The following is a 22,190-nucleotide window of genomic DNA, read 5'->3' as shown; positions in this document are numbered from 1 at the left end:
CGCGCTAACACACAACACGCCGTCGCGCTAACGCAACTTTGCACAACACGCCGTCGCGCTAACACACAACACGCCGTCGCGCTAACACAACTTTGCATAACACGCCGTCGCGCTAACACACAACACGCCGTCGCGCTAACACACAACACGCCGTCGCGCTAACACAACTTTGCACAACACGCCGTCGCGCTAACACAACTTTGCACAACACGCCGTCGCGCTAACGCAACTTTGCAAGTTTCACAGTCTATTAGGAAGTCGTGTCCGGAAATATAAGACTGCGCATGCTGATTGCAATTAACGTGTTCATCACTTTTAGAATGCAGAATGAACCCAATGGGATATTCGTCTTTGACAGAAGGCAATCACAGGGAAGACGTTACTCGTTAATATAAACTTTTGATATTTATCTTTTTAAAAAGGTTTCATTAATCAAATGAAAAAATTTTAGAGACCGAATTTTCTCTCAATATGCCCTATATAATATATTTTCTTCTGTCATATTTGTAATTTTTACAAACTATTAATTTTTTTGTTGATAAAGGAGAAGACCTCATTCGAGACTATTTCTACGGTGGGTACACAAATCTAGAGATTTGTGGTATCCTGCTTTTACGACATGAAATAGTTATCAGGTAAATATATAGATTGATCAGTATAATTATGTTGAACATTGTTTCATGGCATTTCCCGTATTTACTATAAATTGATTATGAAAGTCCCAACCAAAATATCATTTTTAGAGCCAAGTAACAAATATTGCTGCAGGTGATATGCACATGTATTCTCTTTTAAAAAGTGCACAGGCATCAATAAGCCTACATCCACTGGATGTAAGATATAATTTATTGCTGCACAGCAAATAACAGCCATAGGTACTGATAGCTATAGTGTTTTCAATAGCTTGCTTAATGATTTTTATAATGTGTATAAGCACAATTAATTAATATCATAGTAGAAACAAAATATATACCAGATTTTTTTGGCACCCAGTATAAGACATCTGAAAAGAATATTGGCGATGATGGGACTAAGAAGACGAATGCTGCAAAACACTGTTGAGGCATCTTATGCTATCATGGTAAAACGTTATTTCAAATAATCCAAAATAAAATATATAAATCTTAAAGGTCCTTTTTATATATTTTCCTTTCTTTTATTACCATAATTTGAACTACTACATGGAGCTCATGTAAATTATATCTTTAATAACTGTTCTGTTATTAGTTATAATAACAAAAGTGCTAATTATTTTGTTGTGAATAAAATTAAAACAAGATCAAATTTAAGGTCAAATTATTCATTCACAAAAATATACACTACTTATTAAAACATGTTACAAATTCATGTCAGGTGCTTTGAATATTACCAAAACAAAGAAATTTTAAAATGTACAATTGCATTTAGTTAAATTACATGAATAAATAATTGTTGAATTTATGAATTATTTAAATATTTAAGGTAAAGTAATCAATTGGTAGATTTATTAATGTGTTACATGCATGTTAGCATATATCCTTATACAATGACATAACTATATTTTATTCATATGTATTGATAATAAAATATTTATTTCAAACTACATTTATTTTTAAATTAGGAGGAATTAAATGGAAGTGGTTCTTCTCTTGGATGTCGTGGACTACAGCGTCGTCTTTTGTCACATGGACTCGTGGTTTCAAGGTTGGGTATTTGTACATCATGCCAGAAAAGGGTAGTAGGCAATAAGGAACAAAATATACTGTATGAAAACAATAATACATATAACTGAGTAATGCAATTTATTGAAAAACTTTAATAGATATTAACATACTTGTGAATTGTGAAATACTAGTATGTTTTGATCAATGGCATTATATATTGAATCATTAAGAGAACAGGTTTTGGCCATTCAAAAGGAACTGGACCCTATTGGTGTTTTGGAAAGAAAACAGAGGCGTCTAAAGAGAAGAGTATATCATAACAAAGGCCCTAATTATCTATTGCATGTCGATGGATATGATAAGCTTAAAAGATTCGGTTTCGCAATTCATGGATGCGTTTGCGGGTATATACATGTATGTGTTGCTGTGTCAGTTATGTAATATATATACGTAGTCAAATGATAATTTAATATATGTAAATGAAACAGTTTTATGCCCAGAAATTATGTCTTTAAACTTCTTCACAACTGAAACATGTCTTGCAGTCTATGTATAATTTTTTTTAAAAGTTAGATTAGGGTCACATGTATTATGGGTTCATTGTCAAGGTCAAAGATCGCTTTTGCCCAAATATGATTTGGCTACATATTAAACCAGTTAATTGGAGAGTATTTCTCAAACACACATTGTTTATACTTTAAGGAAAAACCCTCTCTCTGACAAAATCTGATATATTCATAATGGTTTGATTATTTGAAATAATTCAGTTTCATAAAAAGATTAATTTAAACATGAACTAATTATAATGTCATATTTAATTTTAGTCTAAAATCTTTCCTGGCATGAATACATGATTGTGCTTTTTATTTTTTGAAAAGATTTTCTCGACGTGTGTTGTGGCTAAGAGTAGGCAGATCAAACAATGATCCCAAGGTGATCGCCTCATATTTTTTGGATTTCTTAAGAGAATTGAGAGGTAAAGTCTTCCATAATCTTAGAACTGATTTGATCAGTTCTTGAAACATTTTTAATTAAGTTTATATAAAATTAGAGCTCTACAACAAATCAAATTGTTGGTTATAAATTTTATTTATCATTTGAGTTAAAAAAAAACTGGATTAGCTTTTTAAATTGCTTTTGGATAACTAGTAACTGTAGCTGAACTTAAATTTGAATATGTGATCTCAGTTGAGAACTAAGGTTTAAGGGCAAAATAATCATGATGATGAATTCTTAATGAATTCTTCTTCTCAGTGAAGTTTTTCAAAGCTATACGAAATCCAATACATTATCATATGTGCATAGTATTAAATATTTCAAGTCTATTATTTTTAATGCCATGACTTCCTCCTAGTAGAAAGACATCTGTAAATGCAATGGTCCGGCTTCATCTGAATTAAATTGTAAAATTATATGTAACTTATAGGTGATTATTTTGTCTAATCCTTTGGATGAATTACAGGAGTTCCAAGGTGTATAAGATCAGATGAAAGAACAGAAAACTGCATCATCGCTGATATTCAAAGGGCTTTTCGGTGGTATCATGATGATGATATGGCTGGAGAGAAAAGTTTTCTTACAGGATCATCACCTTCAAATCAAGTATAACAAATAATGTCCAAATAAATTTTACATACATTACAATTGCAGTATTATGAATTAAAACTAGAAATAAAAAATAATGTTTTGCTACAGTTTATTATTCCTGACTGTTTCCCTTCAGAGAATCGAACGATGGTGGTTGTCCAACAAACAAGGTGGTGGACAATTCTGGATTGAATTTTTCAGCAATTTGGAGCACATGGGAAAGTTTTCTACCTCGGACCATGTTCAGCTGTAAGTTATTGCACAAAGTAATAGATGTAGATCTAGCTGATACACTGGTACATACATTTTTACACTAGGAGCTGTGTCATTTAATACTACCAACACATTTTGATGGATGAAATGTAGACTGCCTGTGGCAGTATCATTAAACATTTTGTGATAAAGAGAATGAGGCTACTAGCTCAAATTCAATGTCTCTGGATTAATTACTGAATTATTGTATTGTTTTTGTCCAATAAATGTAAATTGGTTAGGATCTACATACTTCTTTTAAGATTAGGTTAATGTCACATGCAGTTTTGCCCAATTTATACTACTTTTCATTCTTCTTTTAACAAGACATATTATGGTACATGTATAAGCTTTCCTGTCTCTTTTCTAGCTTTTATATGTCTCAGTCACACCATGAGCATTGCAAGGTTTAGAAACTCATCAGTTTAAGAATTAACTTTTTTTTTAAATGTAGCTTCAATAATGTAGCCTTTCCTCTCCCAATTATTCTTTTGGTGGAAAGAAATTTAAGATATAAAAAATTGGAGAGGGTTACATTATTGCAACTAATAAAATTGGGAATTAACTTTTAAACAAACATGAAATAATTCTTATTCATTTTGGGTGTGTTGCCTAAATGGCCCTATCCATAAATTGAAGGGATAGAAGGATGCCTCAAATCAATGTTGAGCATCTTCGGTAGGGAAACAATTTTTTAAAACTGCTGAATAAAAAAAACCCACTGCTTTTTCTCTTTCGCAACAAATACAGGGAATGTCTACGATTTTGCTTCACAAAACGTGTGCAGGATGATCTTAATAGGTGTGCTCAGGAGTGGAATCAACACAGAATTCGACACACAAAGTCTGCTGAATTGCCTGGTGGAAAACCAGACTTGATGTATTATCTTCCAGAGTTATACGGCAAGTAAAGAAACTATTATTATTAGTTATATTTTGGTTGGGGAGAAGTATCAATTTTGAACCAAGGATAAGTCTTTTAAAAACACTATTCTTGCCAGTTATAACACTGAATTCACTTTTTAAAAATTTGAACTAAAAAATCAAAGCAGGCATTTAAAAATGTTTTTGTAAGGTAGATTCTATATCTAAACATCATTATCAAGCATATAAAAGTGTTTATTTCCAAGCTTAATCCCCAGAGCTTTTTATATACAACTTATCCTAAGTTTAATTGCACATTAAATAAATGTGCCTCAGAGCTTTATAAGTACCAAAAACTGGCAAAATCTACAAACCAATGATAAAACTCATTTGGGAAGAGGGGATCTACAATCACAATGAAGTTTTTAATTTTTCAGGTACACATGATTTCAAAATGGAGATAGATATGGCTGATGTGGATGCAGCTGAAGAATTTTGCATTTATCAAAGTGCTTTTGGGTGTTTGCCAGAATTTGAAGAGGAATGTAAAAACATTATGTTTGAAAATTCGCTGTTGTTGCCAACAAATCATAGTGAAGCACTTGCATTGTATGAATGGCTCGTATCTTACTTTAATGCATGAACAAGATTGCTGATGAACACCATGTACAAATACATGTAATGATATGAAAAAAAGTTATACAATATCATTCTTTGTAAATTGAGCATACAAGTATGTTTTCAGAAAGTTGCATTCATTTAAATAAAATTATCAAAATAAACTTATTGGAATAAAGTTAACAAATTAAGGAAACTTATTTTTAATGTAGATGATGGAAGGTCAGTACAGGATGATTTAAATTTCCAAAATCAACTTAAAATTATTTACAATTGCTCTTGGCCTTTAAGTTTCCAGTTATGTACCAACTTATCTCCCCTGCATCTTTAGTCTAGTGTTCAACCACGTACATGTACTAATTAATTTGACAGCGAAGCCTACATGTACTTGACTGTCGTATCTTTCTCATTGCAAGTCTATATACAACCCCAAAGAAATCTTAACCCAGTCTGGGTCATGTACATATTAACCCTGAAGAGTATTAACTGTTTTATGTACATATCATGATCTAGTAAACAGTATAAATAAAGAAGAAGGTACAGTTTCCTTCAATATTTGCCCTAAAATTCAAAAGTTGTTTAAATCTTATAAAATTACACATATGCCATCTTGAACATGTGTGTATGTAAAATATCAAATTATACACTTTTATCTTGTTTCAAAAAATAATTATGACTTCAACACTTTGGCATATTTCTAAGATTTGGTCAAAAATGATAAAAAACTGCACATTTTCTCAGAGTTATTTGAAGACGAAAATGTGTCCGCAGCCATCGCTCACAGCGAAATTAGTATATATTATGATATCACATGATAAATTTATTATGCGAGTTTCATCGTGGGCAACAGCTGCGGACTTTTAAAAAACAGGGCCAAATACTGTGGTTTTATTAATATTCGTTGAATACCAATTTTCGTGGATTTCATTGTTAAATTGATCCACGAAATTAAATGTTCATTGAAGTGCAATTTCTATTAACATTTTGTATTGATAGGGTCATTGGCCATGAATATCTATAGGTATCCTTGAAACTGTGATTCTCGCTTTATCCACGAAAATTGATACCCTTGAATATCAATGAAACCACAGTATGACTGAAACTGTACCTAGTTCTTTGAAAGGAAGGGGAATATTGTGGAATTAAACCCTGGCATGAACCATGCATTTCAAGTCATTCTACAGGCCATCTTAGTTTAAGACCACACACACCGACTTTGTCAGATGACAATTTCCAATTAAGTTATTAAGATTTGAAAACAATTCAAAGACAGGTTGTCATAACAATGTCTCCTACTCTGAGATGTTCAGCAATTTATTTGGAATATTTGTTTACATTAGAAATAAGGCTTTCATCTTGGAAAACATGTTGTAATGTAAATAACTAAAGCCTAATTTTAAATTTCCTCTAAGTAGCCACTCACCTAGCCCCTAGGTAGTAGATATCTATGTCAATTGAACAATAAGCTAGCCTAGGTCCCTGCTTTGAAGTTGAAATATTTACATTTTACAGTGTCTTTGCCTGTGATAACACTACGTATCAGTTTTGTACCATACAGTCCAATAAAATCAAATGATCTAAACTTGTGGCGCAATGGGGTTTGCTTATTTATATTCAAATATTTAATCTACATTTGCTGAAAACTATTTAAGTATAAGTAATAAGGAATCATTCTTTCAATATTATGAGGTGATAATTTCGATCATGGCACGATCAAATCTATTGATTTGAGAACTGCAACTCATTCTTATGAAATGGTAAAGGTTGAAAATGGAATATTTCTAAAATTGCATTATATGTTCATCAATACAATTTTTTCAAAGAAGAAATATTTGGGCTTAAAAGTTTAAAAATTTTATTGTTCAATGCAATATTATTGGCACCCATTAATGTAAAAATGCTCCTGTTTCTCAGTACATATGAATCTTAAAAATTGTAACAAAATAAATCATATTGAAAATTATACATGCAATTTAAAATGTTTGCTACATCATTCAACTGAGTAAGAATTTTGCTCCCCTCTCTAAGTGCAAATTAACATTTGCAAAAATACAAACAAACAAAAAAAATGATCACAAACTAAAAATAAAATTAAGGCCCATTGACATTCCCTAGCTTTTATCTAAACAAATTAACTTTATCATTTTAGTGACTGTCAATTAAAGGCCCAGCAAATACCATAAAATCACAAGTACAAAGGTGCCATTAAAATTTCCATGTAACAATTCATGCAAATAGTAAGCTTCCTTATGTAAATAAGTAAATTTTTTTACTTATATTTATACACTGCTTTCTCTTTATAAATCTACCGGTAAATACAAATTCAATTATACTTGCATGCATGCATGCACTAGCGTGCTCTTATATTGTTAGTATCTTAACTCTAATCTGTGAATTATACATGGGAATATATATCACCCAACATCTCTTAATGATCTGTAAATAAACATCCCAAATCTAGTGCATTGTCCATGACTTCTTTGAATGCATTGTATGTTTCGGTGACAGGAATGCTCAAAGTGTTGAAGCATGTGTTTGCGTAAGGGGTAGCAAAAACACTGAAGTTTTCATCTGCTTCTGGATGACGAAACTTCAATTTCAGTGGTGGAGAAAACCCTATTAAAGGGGGGACCGAATCCAAACCAGTTACAAATACCAAGATGGATTTGAATTTGTCAGGTGTATCTACAAAATAAAAAAAATACATGCAGCTACAAAGACAGAAATCATAACTTTTTTTCTTCTTTTTTTAAATTTTCATACCTATAATGGTACATATAAGCAATGTGAGATTTATATTTACTGATATAATTTACGTCATGTCTAATTTCAAAGCTCTGTTGATTTGGCATTGAGACTACTGACTCACAGATTTAGAGTTTGTTTATACATGTATGAACTGATAAATGCTTTTGAAAGTCATGTTTGTAATTTAATACATGTTTATATGTTGCATTTTTTTCAGTAATTTTTCAATTTCATACATACATGTATATGCATATCTTAAAAGATTAAATAAGTTCATGACAATTTGAAAATATTTTCACAAAGGTGTTGATCGAGGACCCTTAATTATTAATTAATAATTCACATTTATGCATACAATCTCGCACAAAAAGTCTGAATTGTAAGATAATAGATACCAGATACCTTCTATTTCAAGTAAATAATCTCTCCAGTAAGTCTGTATTCTTAATTCATTAATATATTTGTTACTGCCTTCCTCAGAAAATTCAACAACAAACATGTTGTCCATTTCCACCGCATCAACAACAAGATCACTTTTATGGACAAAGAGCCCTCTCATGGCATCAGGATAATTTCTGATCCTGTCAAGTACACCAAGGCATTTTAGACCTTTAGTGAACCTGTAAAACAAGTTTTTGTGGACATTATAAGTTTATGTTTCATTTCTGATAAATTTTCTGTAATTGACGAAAGATACGATACAACTAATCCTTGGTTTATCTAGACCATTAATTTTACATTGATTATTGGTGAGAAAAAATTATGCAAAAACTACTAGTATACAGTCATATATTTTAAATATCTTTTTAATCTATAGTATGCAGTGGGACTTTTTTGGAGACCTACAATTACACTTTGCACACATAATAAAGTTAAATTTTTAATTGGTTAAAATAAGAATGGAGTGTAGTAGCACTAACATATGCTCTTAATTAAGAGTTGTCTACAAGTAATCATTTACTTGAGTTATCACATCGGCAGTACCAGAAAGGTAAATTGGTATGTTTTTTCCAATCTATTTAACACAATCTCATTATTTATCCTAATAATGTAAACAACTAAAACCTAATTTTCCTATATAAAATTTACTTCACAAATCTAATAAAATTCACATTCCCACTCCATTCAAAACTATTCAATTTGTCATTTACAACTACATGTATCAATGATTCTTGTTAAGGTCAGACACGTTCCTCGAGCATCTTTTTGTATATTCTCCTCTTAATAAAGAATTCCAACAAAATTATTATTATTATTTATAATCATTTTTATAATGATTAAAATTTTATTTTTTGATATGTACATGCCTAAGATGGCCGAGTGGTTAGAGCGGTGGCCACTCACTGCTAGGAGAGTAGATTCCATAGGTCTTTAGTTCAAGCCCCGGCCGAGGTGGAGCTCCAACATAGTGAATTTTCCCTATATGCCAAATATTTTTGTATCAGCAATTCAAGTGTATTTTCAAGAAGATTGTATAGGAAATTGCATACTCTAGCATCTTGCAGAAATGCCTTATTCAGGTAAGGTATACTTTTTGTAAGAAAAGTTGTCAAAGTAGTAGTAAATCAATTACATATTCCTGGAAAAAATATAAAATTGAGGAACGTGTCGTCTGACCTTAAAGCACTGCTTTTATGAGATTCAATAACTTGAGTATTCTATTTTTGATATTTCCTGATTTTCACCTTGCACAGGTGAGTTACAAAGCTATTCAACATTATGTCAACTCACTGTTTAAGTGACTTCTCAATCCTTGTGACAGCAATGTGTCTACATAAAGCATGCACAAGCTCATTTTTCTTTTTTGGTACTGCCAATGGAAGAGCACCAATATAATCCAAAAGGGGTCTCATTGGATCCACAGCATCAAAAAAAGACGAAATATCTGTAGATATTTCAATCTGAAACAAAGAAAAAATCTGTAAGAAACATATATACTCCCCCTACTCCTAATTAGTAATATTGAAGTTAAAAGGGTCAATATTTTCACAAGCTATTGAACAGACATGCTATAAGGGGTTTTTTTCTACAGAAAATTAGCAGACAATATCTTAAAATTCCTTATAATGTCCAGAATATAGTATGAACATTGACATTGTGACCTCAAATTAAGTAGGAATCTCCTACTCCTCTGGGGATACATGTACCTTAGTACCAAGATTGATGGCTGTCCAGCAAATGGTTTTTAAGACAGGATATTAATTGATAAATTAACCAATCAACCTGCATATATATACTGACCAAAAGACCAACAGGTGCAAAATATTATACACCTTTTTATCAAATGGGGCATAAAATATAATAATATTATACATGTAATCATTTGGCTTTCATCTATTAAAAATACCTTCTGAACTTGTTGTTTATATTCATCATCAACAATGTCATCAATGGTAGGGTCTGCTGAATCAGGACCATAGGCTAAAAGCCCAAACAAAAACTCTGACATAAAGGTGGGTGCTGGTCCACCATGAACCAAGCAATAGGCTATTATTTTCCCATATGTTTCATAATCACCATTCTCTTCAGCTTAAATAAGAAAAATGAAAGAAATAAGAAGTCCAGTGGCCGCATTGATCACCTGAGCAGCACAAGTAATATGGTTACAATTGAAACAAAACACTCAGTTGCCTCAGCAAGTCATTTTTAACAAGAGGCCAAGAGGCCATGCTCACCTGAGCAACAATTTCCAACTACCTGTACTCTTGAAATCTTTGGGAAAATCTTTAAAAATCTTCTAATTAAAAACCATACCTGCATGGTATTTGGCCAAGAAAGTTAGAACTTATGTGGAAGCATTCTTATGTAGTGTAGATTCTAAACTGTTGAAATCAAACTTGAATCTACACTCCCTGAAGATGATTACACATAAGTAATGATAAGTTTCAACATTCCTGGCCAAATGGTCTTCAGAAGATTTTATAAAATTTCAAAGAAAATATCATTTACTAATTATCTCCCCATATAAGAGGACATGGTCCTTATTTTAAAAAATTGAACCCCCTTCACAAGGATGCTTTGTGTTAGGTTTGGTTGAAATTGGTCATGGTTTTTGAAAGGAAGTAAAAAAATTTTAAAAATTTATACAGACAAACAACAGATAAAATATGACTATAATCAAAAGCTCACTTGAGCTTTCAGCGCAGGTGAGCTAAAAATGAAATATCAAAATTAAATTACCTAGCAGGTTTTGCAAAAGCATCTTTCTTCTGGACTCGCCTTCGAAAATAGAAGACTCTGACACTGCTTGTATTATAATTCTCATAAATTCCCTTGATGGACCCCCATCATCAATTCCCTTTTCCCCTGAGAATCGTACAAATAATGGATGTTCAGCCATGAATTTTTCTCTTTTAAATGATTCTTTTGTGCCCAATACATTGTTTCTATCTACGTTAATCACATTTTTTTTCCCATCAGTTTTTATATTCTCTCTGAGTTGTCTAAGAATTTCTTCAGCTGTTACATTCCTGAAATAGAATACAGAAAAATAGACCAGTTTTTCAATGTCACAAATACCTGTCATGTGTGAATATTAATTAACATGTATCCAAATAAAGTACATGTACCTCACCATCAATATTTTTGTAAAATTGAGAATTGCTGTATTTAAAGACTTGTGTGCACTGCTAAAGATCATAAAATAAATTTTTATGATATTTATTAGTTAAAGGGTTATCTCATGTTGAAATGGTATGGAATATGTTAAAGCCCCTAATGATAAACAAGTATTCTAAGAGTATTGCTACATGTACATAGGTAGAACCATTACTTAGGCAGCCAATTATTAATATTCAGTGGTGTTGGAAGCAAATTGAAAGTGGGGGGGGGGCGCTAAACTTATCAGCAATCTTGACAAGCAACAAAAAAAACCCCACAGGATTATGGTTATGTATATATAAAAAGAATTAAAAAAAAAAACCCTGATATTTTGAAAATGCTACATTTTTCAGGTCTATGCTGAGATGGAACCATGGAACCTGAAAATGACAATATTAAGTTAGTATTTACCGGTATGACAGGTCTACTTACGTATTACTCTGGGGTAAAACATTATCAGTGGCATCTCTTTTGAAAATGACCTAAAAAAAAACAAAAACCAATGTAATACTCATTATTAAAAACATTATTAATTAATGATTGGTTTAGTGCATATATATAAATGTAGCAATTCAGCTATAGTATCTTGAAATTATTATTTCATTTATAAATTAATTACTGTTGGGGTTCCTGAATCAGATGGTACATGTATTTCTGGTAAACTTTTGCAATCCAGTTCTTCTGTCTGTAAAAATTGAACACATATCAAATAATGTAATAAACTCATAATTTAATAATAATAATGAGCAAACGATGACATATCAAACTGGAAAGATCAATATATTAATATGGATATAGTAGATGCAAAATTAAAATCAACAATGAAAAATTAATAAGCTACAATATAATTTCTAAGAACTGGGTACGATAAACAGCAAAATCGGCCCTGTTTTCAAAGTTAATGAAATTTTAAGTGAAATATTTGGGGAATTAACCAGTTTCAAAACAGTTTGATTTTTGAAAATATCTTCTACGGTTTTCATATAAAAGTTATCTAAACATATCATTGTTTATAGCTATTCAGTTAACCAATAATGTCATGACATCATGAAATGTATTGAAAACGTTCTTCAAATAATAATTACTGAAAGGATGTGCTGGTATAATGTAAAAAAGACATATTTTATCCATTACTTCTTTGCCTTTTGCAGTAAGAAATTAATTTTGTTTCATGTTATATAATTTTATACATTATCATCATAATAGTTTGCATTCTCTCACCAGAGGTCGTGTTACGCAAGTTTCGGTTGCACCCCTGTCAACGCTCAATGTACAAGATTAACGTACAGAGACGATGGGCAAACTGTATTTAAAATCAATGTACCGGGTAGTTGATTTTTTTTTTTTTATCTAAAAGCATGATAATAAACAAATCAATTTAAATGTTTGATGCATATGAACATCTTGCTTTCAAAGTTACTGTAAGAGCTTTTTAGTTGAGGTAAAAATTAAAAACTGCACGATTACATTATCTATAGTTTGACGGATTTTTGAAAAATTGAAAGGGTATTTTTTCCCACTCCAGATTTATCGGTGATTATATAGAAATCAGCAACACTGTCAACTCCTATAATCTTATATAAACTTGCCCACAATGCACATAGCAATATGATCACTATTATTTTTTCTTGTGAAAATAGTTTTTTTAGTTGATTTAATTACTTCAACAGGATTGCAAACATTCAATGTCTGATTTACTAGTATAAATATCTGATAACGTTGTACCAAATATAAAGATGACTACACAAATATCGTGTCTTGAATCTGACTTCTGATTTGATAATAAAGCGGTTTTGAAATTTTAAATGTGTCTACAAACTCTCTCTCTCAGCTACTTTATGACGTCATTTGTTTACACTTGTTACGTCATTTATGTAGAGTACAAGGGCACACAGATAACTTCATGTTCATTAAATAGCAATTAAATTATAAGAAATGTTGAGGTTTTTTAAATAATATTTCTTCTTGTATCCATCATGACATCAATATAATTGTATATTTGTTTTTACTACAAAACAATGTTGACCATTTTATCTGCAATACACGGTATGTAATTGTGAGTAATTTAAATACATTGTTTCTAAGGACTAATAAACTAATAAAAATACTCCAATTTCTTCATGGAACAGTTTTATTTTTCTTAAATTTAAATCATTTGTCAACTTAAGTCGATTTTTACTTTTAAGTATTTATTTAGGCGTTGTCATATTAAAGAAACTCATCTTACGTTTTAGCTGATCAATGAAAACATCTATTTTTGTTCATCTTGAAAATAGAAAATAACAAAAAACGAAAGTGGCCACAATCTTGTACATAATTTTTTCCGTTTTTATGTTAATAAGCAGTCTAAAATTGTCCTATTCTGAAATTTTGGTACATGTACTCAGATGCAGCCTTATAGAAATATCAAATCAAACATTACAAAAACCCATATATGTTACAAAATCCGTAAACAAGGTCCGGTTTCGGATTTTACAATTACCAAACGCACGTGAATTTTAGCAAACAAAAGTTATTTTCATACATTAGATGTCCTAAATGAATTATTCCGGCGAACATATTAAAGATATCAATGGCATGTGTTTGATTTTTCACATTTCAACAGGGCCGATATGTTATACTTAGCGTACCCAGTTCTTTCAGAAAATGTTCTTTATCAACTTAAATGCCAGCTAGTAGCTGAAAATATTTACCGTATGTTAATTGTGTCTGTAAAATATTCTTTTAATAAATATTTCTTACCGTTGGGGTTCTTAAATCTGCCTCATGAGAACATTGGGGCTGATCCAATTCTTCAACCTGTAAGTTAATACACAAATTAAAATTTTAGTGACGACCTAATAAAATATAATACATGTGAGATGATTCAAATGTAAGAAATGCTCAGATATTAATTGTGGGAGGTGCATTCATGTATAAAAGCATGTAATTATATATGTGATGAGGAATGATTGACTAAATGACTCTGATTAGTGATGCTTCTTTTTAACACATTTATTTTGCATTATTTGCATGACATTTCAAAATATTTCTAATAAAATAACTAATTTTCACCACATACATACAAGTTGCATAGGTATATAAATCTTAAAGCTGCTTGCTCCGATTTATGTCAAATTTTGTGCACGCTTTTAAACGATGTTTATGCTAAGTATGTGTACAATAATAGGCATTACAGTAGTTTTCCTGGCCAAATTTCAATAAAAAAGAAAATATGTACAAAATTTGTTAACATAAAAGGGTATCACATTATTTCGCCTCATGTTTCAATTCGCCCCTGACGTCGAGACGTACGGGTATGGTTGTATTACGACTTTGACATCGCTATAAGTAAAGGTTGTAATGTTCCGGCAAATTAAAATTATTTTTAACCTGTTTATTTTGTTTGCTAATATTTCTGAAGTTTGCTTTGTTTACAAGTTTCTGAAGTTTGCTTTGTTTATAAGTTTGCATACCATGCGGGTTGAATAATTACCCAATCATTCGGATGACGTAACCAAACAGTTCCCTTTTCTAAACATTCCCATGATGCATTTTGGTTTGTTTATTCGTTTTCCCAAACAGAATTTATTTCATTTACACTGTACTTTGAATATTTTTAACTTTTAAAGGAGACCGATTCTGCTGGTTTAAATAGGAGAAAGTCTATAACTTTCTAAGATAATTGCTTTGTATGGAAAATTATTTGATACTGTGATAACCAAATAATCGGACCAATCAGCTTTAAGTGCTATGTAAGCATATGTTCAGGACATATCTTTATAAAATTTAAGTTTTACCCCAATAAGTGCTTTAGGTTTGCATATTGTACTCTAGCTTGCTCCATAAGTTTAATCTAATCCAAAATGGTTAACCTGGTTATTTATTAAGAAAATATTGGATAAAAATGGCTCATTATCTAAATCATGATTGACTTATTCTATGAAACTTAAGATGCATCAGCGTCTATAATCTAGCTCTGATCTATGTATGGCGTACTAAGGTATGGAAATAGTCTAGCTCCAAAAAATTAAACTGTGCTGATACCAAATGCCCAGTGTACTTCGCATCATCACGTTATCCGCCCCTAAGCTATGTTCGATAACTCTAAAATATCTGGAAATTGTTTGTTCATACAATAAATTTTGTTTTTATATGGAAAAACTTGCATGTTTTATATACCTACACAGTCAACAAAGCCATGGCTCAGTGGTATCGCAGAGGACATGACTCACTAAATATCCACAATATAAAGATTGTGCATGGGTAAATCAAGCCTTCTATGCATCATGTAAACTTTTAACCTTTATTCTCTGCCAATGAACCTTTTGTATTTTTAATGGTATATCCAACCTAGAAAATTTGTTATATTAAGTTTGTAAAATGTCTGGATACAACAAATACATTTCTTTCTATTTTATCATACATAACATATGAAGGATAAATAACAGTTTTATTAAAGATGATCAACATACTTTAATTAGGGCTGAGGAGCGGACAACCTTAAGCTCCCCAAAATTAATTAAGTTGAGCTACAAGAGTTATTTAAACAAAATTACCGGCATTTACATCTAAGGAGGTTGGATGGTCAAATAATTCAAACAATTTGATCAATTTAAACATTTTGATTGTGATTTTTCTATTAAATTAACTTGCTATTAAAATTTAGTAAAGAATTATTATAAGCTTTAAATTTGAATATTTTCCTGTATTTTTGTATTATACATAAAAAGTGTTTCTTTTCCTGGAGGTTAGAATTCTGAATATATGGTTTTAAAATGGTGATGTCCATCCAACTCTTTAGAAGTATATACCGGTTTTGTCAATGATAATGTTCTTCAGTAAAACACACCTTTTTGTCTCGAACGTCACCAGATGGTTTCCTTTTCTTGGACTTTTTCAGAACAAGTTTTGGCAGTGGTTCAAAGTCATCATCACTTGCATCCTATATTAATATTAGTTAATTTATAACTTTTCATTCCATATTTAAATTAAATAATTAAGATCAATTAAGTCTTGTGGTGAATTTTTGTTCAGACCTAGGAATTTATGCATATGCATAAAATTAAACACTTTTCTAGATGTTAAAGTACTTATATTTATAGGAGTGACTTTCAAATGACATTGGTAGAAAATCAAGGCTGATTACACCAAACTTTTTTATGCCAAAATATTATACATTGTCTTAAGGTTCCTCCACACCCTGTGACCAGTACTTTTTTGCAAGTACATCACAACATAGCAAATTCAAAGTATTGTTCTGGCTAAAATATTGATCAATTTGAGTGTCTTACTTTGTAGCTCAGTATGTAAGTCATCTGACTGCCAATCTGCAGGTACTGGGTTCAAGTCCAGCAGGAGCTTTTTAATAAATATTTTAGCTTTTTTTTAGTTGACTTGCACTAAGTTTTTCAATTTCACATTTTTCACAACAAAAAAAAAATAAATGATTTTTTTCTTTTATTTTCAAGTTGTATGCATAAAGGAATATTATATCTTTCCATTTTACAAACCGGTATATTTGTTTTGATAACATTTATCAAGTTGTGTGAAGGAACCTTAATTTATGACCTGCATTTAAAAAATCAAAAATCTGGCAACAAAAAATGGTGAACGCAAGAAATATATGACAAGAATCCATTCTTAAGGAATAAAGGTAAAAACAAGAGGCCCAGGGGCCACATCGCTCACCTGAGCAACAATATAGCCTTAACTCTGATCAAATTAGCATTACAGTATCAAAATCAAAATATCTTAACAACTAAGTAGAGTAGATCTTGCTCAATTTTTTTTTAAATCTGCCAATTTTTATCCACATATTTATGTGGTAAATACCAAGCCCCTTTTGTAGTTGTACATGTAAGAAGATTTTTCTCTATTCCTATATAATCCCCCCTCCACTTGTGGTCCAACTTTTCTCTAGGGAATCATGGTTTGGTCAAACTTTAATCTGCACAACCTGTGCTTACAAACAAGTTACTGCTTTTTGGACTGAAAACTTTCCCAGAATATTTTTTTTAAAGATTTTCTCCATAAATTCCTATGTAAAAATTTATCCCACCGTACCATTATGGCCTCGTCCTACCCCTGCGGACCATGATTTAAACAAACTTGAATCTACACTATTTGAGGATGCCTCCACACAAATTTGAGCTTTTCTGGCCTTATAGGTTTTTTCTTAATGAAGATTTTTAAAGATTTTCTCTATATATTCCTATTTAAAAATTAAGCCCTCCCCCCTTGTGACCCCACCCTACCTTTGGTGACCATGATTTGAACAAACTTGAATCTACACTACCTGAGGATGCTTCCATACAAGTTACAGCTTTTCTGGCCTAATAGTTTTTGAGAAGAAGATTTTTGAAAAATGCCAACAAATTTTCAATCATTTTAAATTATCTCCCCTTTAAAGAGGATGTGGCCCTTCATTTCAATGAATCCCCTTCACCCAGTGATGTTTTGTGCCTAGTTTGGTTGAAATTTGCCTGGTGGTTCTGGAGAAGAAGATGAAAATGTGAAAAGTTTACAACAACAATGCCAACACCAACGACAGACAATTGACAAATTTTGATCAGAAAAGCTCACTTGAGCTTTCAGCGCAGGTCAAACAAACTGCACAACACATTTGCATGGCTAGAGAGTCAATTTGCACATGTTGCATTAAAATTAAATAGCTGAACAAATTATATGCTACCTGAACTTTTTCATCATTTTCTTTACTGAATTTGATTTTCTTCTGAGGTTCTCCCTGAATAAGAAATAACTTAAATGGTAGAAAAAATTGAAAAACTTGTCATTGGGATTTGACCTTAGCTGCAGGTATGTAGCTCCTGGTCTAAAAAAGATTTGGATTGACGACCTAGGAGCTACGGTGCCTCCCATAGTAAAAAACTGCAATTTACGGCGCACGAAAAAACAGACCTGCAGCTAAATTTGACCTATCAAAAAGTTAATTTCATAAGGACATGTTCGCCCACTTTCATCATTTTATATTTAAAAATCATAAATAACTAAATGCGTCTCTAAATTCACTTACTGTTGATTTTTCACTGATGATAGGATCTTCATCCCCTATTGATTTACATGAAGTATATAGGTACAATCTTATTGGGTATGTTCGGATTTCACTGTAATAGCCTTCCAAGGTGAAGGGGTCTCCATTACTCAAAACGTCTTTTATCTTTGCACCAGCATAATTTCCAATGTAATACATGTAATCTGTTAAAGGCCCTTGATTCTTATTTTCCCCATCAGGAAAATACAGCTCCAAAATTTTTTCGAGCATTTCTGGTAACGTTGTGTTTTTCTCTATGTCAATTACTTCCTTTCCTCCAGTAACCCTTGAATATACTGAATTTTTTCGTTTTTTATTCATCCAGCCTACATGTACCCGTCTGCTGGTTGAAACCCTTGATCTTGCCGATTGTCTCTTTTGGAAAGTTCTACGAGAACTCAATTCTCGTAATTTAATTAGTGTAGGAGAGTCTGGCACTACAATAACAATTCAAAATAGTTACAATAACTTAATACAGCATTGATCTAAGCAAATAACAAGAATAAAGTACAAGGTTCATTTCTAATTATATTAATTCCCACACACTCACACGTAGTCACACATACACACACACATATATATTTATATATCACATCTTCTCATTATACAAGAGTGAGTTATAGTTCTGCAAAAATAAAGATTTAAGTTTTAAATGCTTGAGTATAATATCTAACATCTATATATATACGTACATTTCATAACTGTTCGGCAACGGTTTCTAAGGCGCGCCCTATCCCCAAAATTTACAACTCCCAGCTTTTCAAACTCGGCATCAGTCAGGTTTACTACTTCCTTAGGCCCAACCTGAAAATCCAAAACAATTTCATGAAATTTCCACATTAATTTTTGTCTGAACAGACACATAAAAATAAGAGCATCCTCCACGTTACTTTACTTCATCTTTGAAAAAAGAGTTATTTACACTGACATACATTAATTAATATCAAATTGTCTGCATTTTATAAAATTTGTCAAAAAGTTTAATAACATCCACAAGTATCCAGAATATTTAAATGTACAATATTTTATTCACTTTCTAGTCTTCTTGTGTCATTTACTTCAAAAAAGATATATTTATGTTAAATTATGACTTATCAACTCAATATAATACTAACAGTGTATGAACATTTACTTGCAATTGACAATTTCAAGAGAAATGTAAAATGTTTATCATTATTAATATAGGAACAGATCTGAATCACATGATCACCTTTTTAAATAATTACTTTTGATAACTGTGTCACCTTAAAATTTGATCACTTTGTTGTATATTACTGCAATTCCTATAAAAAGCATTCTGAGAGCATTACATTAATTAAAGCAAATGTCTCCTAGTGCACTCCGAACCCGAATCATAAAAAATTCTGTACACATGTTTTAAATTACCATAATTATTAATGATCAAATGAAACTAAAGCATAAACTTATATGCATTACAAAGATTTTTCTATAAATTCTTTTGATTATACCTTTTAACTTGAAGATCAATTACAAGGTCATGAATGATTGAAGAAGAAAGATTGGAAATATACAGCCTAGGTCATTTCTATATCTTTTACAGTAAAAACAGTTAATATGCCTTAAGGGACATTTAATTGGATTGAAATTACAGATAGGATTCTAAGGAAGTTAACTTTCAACCCACTTCGATCAGCTTTTTGAATTGATTATTATTTAGTAAAATTTTAATTAATGTGATTGAGAAATATATCAATGACATATATATCAGTTAAGTTAAATAGAATATATGCAAAAATTACAGTTATTGCAATATAGGCCTATAAAGTTCAAAATCATCCGATTTTAGGTTGCAATGTTGAGTTAAATCTTTTTCCTTGCCATGAAGGCACATAGGGCCATGCAGTGATTATCCCGTGGTGCTAAGCGGATGAGAGTAATTGACTCCCCCCTGCATGGGACACCAGTCCATCGCAGGTACATGTAAATTACCTCCAGAGTAATTCAATACCTAATTTCAGCTGGGTGGACGAGACAATGTAGATAAAGTGCCTTGTCTAAGTGCACAACATCAAGTGACCACAGTGGGGTTTGAACCAGCAACCTTTCGATTACTGGACTAATGCCCATGACCTGGTGACTGAGCCATATGCTCTTGAGATTGCCATACAATCTACCAATTTCAATAAATTTTATCAAAACTTTGGTCATTTATCTAATGATATCAAATTAATTTTCTTGTAAGTTGCTCTGTAAAGATTTGATTGTACATATTATCTATATACAGAACTATAATATTTATATTGATATGCTGTCGAAAAAAGCTATAAAGTTGAGTGAAATTAAATCCATAACTATATATAATTTCATTTACACAAATGGGTATATTTATTCTTATTTATTATATTACGTTGCAAAGTAAAGTATTAAATCTGAAATCTAATTATTTATCTTCCCGATAAAACAATTCTGTCTGCATTAGCTATACTGATTTGCAGCTATGTCTATGAGAATAACAATCAACTTATAACAACCGGAACCAAAATGAATTTCAATTAGTTAATCCAATATATGTAAAAAAAAAAATTCTCACACATCCGTTTCATATTGTACTGTTCAGCTGCCCATTTCATTGCCACGCAATCTCAATGTGTTTTGACTGTAACATATGGAAATGATGTGAGCTATATACCAATCTTGCCAGTTAATGTTTAACTAAAGTCTACCCTGTTTAATGATTGATGACATGTATTCGCATATGACAGGGGAAATTCGGATTGAAAGTTGGCTTATTTACTATTTACAGTTGTTTTTAGAGTGATTTTAAACAAATAAAGTATGGATAATATACTATTTCATATTTTTTTATTTTTCCAAGAAAATTATACCGTGAAATGGAGGGGGGGGATGCCTAACGTACGGTTAGGCCTAGTCATTATTGTTACTAAACTGAGGCTGTCTGAGCACTAAAGTCTGTCCAATGTTATTGCTTCCATCACTTTTTGATGATTTTTGATAAAAATACACACACCTGTTAAAGAAATACAGTTGAAATCGATAAAAGGGAAAATATCTAAGATATCTTCATTGACACATAATCATTTTTCACTCATAAAAGTTAACAGGAACTGTACTGTCAGTGAGGCTGTCTGAGCAGTATAATTTAAGCAAATGGGAATGGGGCAAACTTTTGGCCCCAGCGAAGGCTTATAAATTATGTTTCATTATGTTAGAGATTTGATCGGAAAGCGATATAAAATTTCAATTAACGTTAGGCCTATATAAAGTTTTAGCTTTCTTACACATGTAAGCATCCCCCTTATGAGCGGACCACGCTCCCTCATCAAATACAAATAGTTCAATGACTGGACAGACTTAAAAATTGTCAGTAAAATTTGCACACATTTTGCCTATAACAATTATACATTTAACCGGCTTTATTACCTTGTGGTCCTCGAATAGCCCTTTAAGATTCCCAAGACCAATCTCATCCAGAATTTCATCCATTATATGGTTAAGCATGCGCAGTCTTATATTTCCGGACACGACTTCCTACTAGACTGTGAAACTTGCAAAGTTGCGTTAGCGCGACGGCGTGTTGTGCAAAGTTGTGTTAGCGCGACGGCGTGTTGTGCAAAGTTGTGTTAGCGCGACGGCGTGTTGTGTGTTAGCGCGACGGCGTGTAATGCAAAGTTGTGTTAGCGCGACGGCGTGTTGTGTGTTAGCGCGACGGCGTGTTGTGCAAAGTTGCGTTAGCGCGACGGCGTGTTGTGTGTTAGCGCGACGGCGCGTTGTGCAAAGTTGCGTTAGCGCGACGGCGTGTTGTGTGTTAGCGCGACGGCGTGTTGTGCAAAGTTGCGTTAGCGCGACGGCGTGTTGTGTGTTAGC

General features: G+C 31.8%; 3 protein-coding genes across 5 annotated transcripts; 2 read left to right on the top strand and 1 right to left on the bottom strand.

Moving 5' to 3' along the window:
- Positions 1–3,123, top strand: LOC128162333 (uncharacterized). The gene is made up of 6 exons (XM_052825477.1): positions 1–385; positions 545–635; positions 994–1,081; positions 1,601–1,683; positions 1,874–2,039; positions 3,070–3,123. Exons 1-6 carry the CDS (start codon positions 328–330, stop codon positions 3,121–3,123), a joined length of 540 nt encoding a protein of 179 aa, XP_052681437.1. The 5' UTR covers positions 1–327.
- A 21-nt stretch (positions 3,124–3,144) lies between these two features.
- Positions 3,145–4,917, top strand: LOC128163708 (uncharacterized). Its single transcript, XM_052827355.1, has 4 exons — positions 3,145–3,245; positions 3,367–3,479; positions 4,233–4,388; positions 4,783–4,917. Exons 1-4 carry the CDS (start codon positions 3,198–3,200, stop codon positions 4,790–4,792), a joined length of 327 nt encoding a protein of 108 aa, XP_052683315.1. The 5' UTR covers positions 3,145–3,197; the 3' UTR covers positions 4,793–4,917.
- Positions 4,918–6,829: 1,912 nt separating this feature from the next.
- LOC128163700 (G2/M phase-specific E3 ubiquitin-protein ligase-like) lies at positions 6,830–21,961 on the bottom strand. Of its 3 annotated transcripts, none has more exons than XM_052827345.1 (13): positions 21,747–21,961; positions 19,037–19,148; positions 18,327–18,781; positions 17,985–18,038; positions 16,143–16,235; positions 14,054–14,110; positions 11,931–11,996; positions 11,744–11,793; positions 10,892–11,181; positions 10,059–10,240; positions 9,443–9,612; positions 8,114–8,331; positions 6,830–7,648 (listed from the first exon to the last, which is right to left on the bottom strand). In XM_052827345.1, the coding sequence occupies exons 1-13, from the start codon at positions 21,822–21,824 to the stop codon at positions 7,392–7,394; spliced, it is 2,082 nt and encodes a 693-aa protein (XP_052683305.1). In that variant the 5' UTR covers positions 21,825–21,961; the 3' UTR covers positions 6,830–7,391. The 3 variants fall into 3 exon arrangements, with proteins under 3 accessions (XP_052683305.1, XP_052683306.1, XP_052683307.1); XM_052827346.1 differs by having other exon boundaries at positions 8,114–8,292; XM_052827347.1 differs by lacking the exons at positions 18,327–18,781; positions 19,037–19,148.
- Between the last annotated feature and the right edge of the window lie 229 nt (positions 21,962–22,190).

This window comes from Crassostrea angulata, chromosome 9 (assembly GCF_025612915.1).
Source record: "Crassostrea angulata isolate pt1a10 chromosome 9, ASM2561291v2, whole genome shotgun sequence".
In the NCBI taxonomy this organism is placed as follows: domain Eukaryota; kingdom Metazoa; phylum Mollusca; class Bivalvia; order Ostreida; family Ostreidae; genus Magallana; species Magallana angulata.
Note: the sequence above shows the minus strand (reverse complement) of the source record. Positions and strands in the feature narration are given on the sequence as shown.

Excerpts from the sequence above, each read along its gene's own strand:
- LOC128162333 (XM_052825477.1), top strand. The coding sequence starts at position 328 with ATGAACCCAATGGGATATTCGTCTTTGACAGAAGGCAATCACAGGGAA. Across the intron at positions 386-544 it reads TCACAGGGAAGACGTTACTC|GAGAAGACCTCATTCGAGAC; the intron begins GTTAATATAAAC and ends TTGTTGATAAAG. Across the intron at positions 1,082-1,600 it reads AGGCATCTTATGCTATCATG|GAGGAATTAAATGGAAGTGG; the intron begins GTAAAACGTTAT and ends TTTTTAAATTAG.
- LOC128163708 (XM_052827355.1), top strand. The coding sequence starts at position 3,198 with ATGGCTGGAGAGAAAAGTTTTCTTACAGGATCATCACCTTCAAATCAA. Across the intron at positions 3,246-3,366 it reads GATCATCACCTTCAAATCAA|AGAATCGAACGATGGTGGTT; the intron begins GTATAACAAATA and ends GTTTCCCTTCAG. Across the intron at positions 3,480-4,232 it reads ACCTCGGACCATGTTCAGCT|GGAATGTCTACGATTTTGCT; the intron begins GTAAGTTATTGC and ends CAACAAATACAG.
- LOC128163700 (XM_052827345.1), bottom strand. The coding sequence starts at position 21,824 with ATGCTTAACCATATAATGGATGAAATTCTGGATGAGATTGGTCTTGGG. Across the intron at positions 19,149-21,746 it reads GGCTATTCGAGGACCACAAG|GTTGGGCCTAAGGAAGTAGT; the intron begins GTAATAAAGCCG and ends TTGGATTTTCAG. Across the intron at positions 11,182-11,743 it reads GTTTTACCCCAGAGTAATAC|GAATGTAACAGCTGAAGAAA; the intron begins GTAAGTAGACCT and ends ATTCTATTTCAG.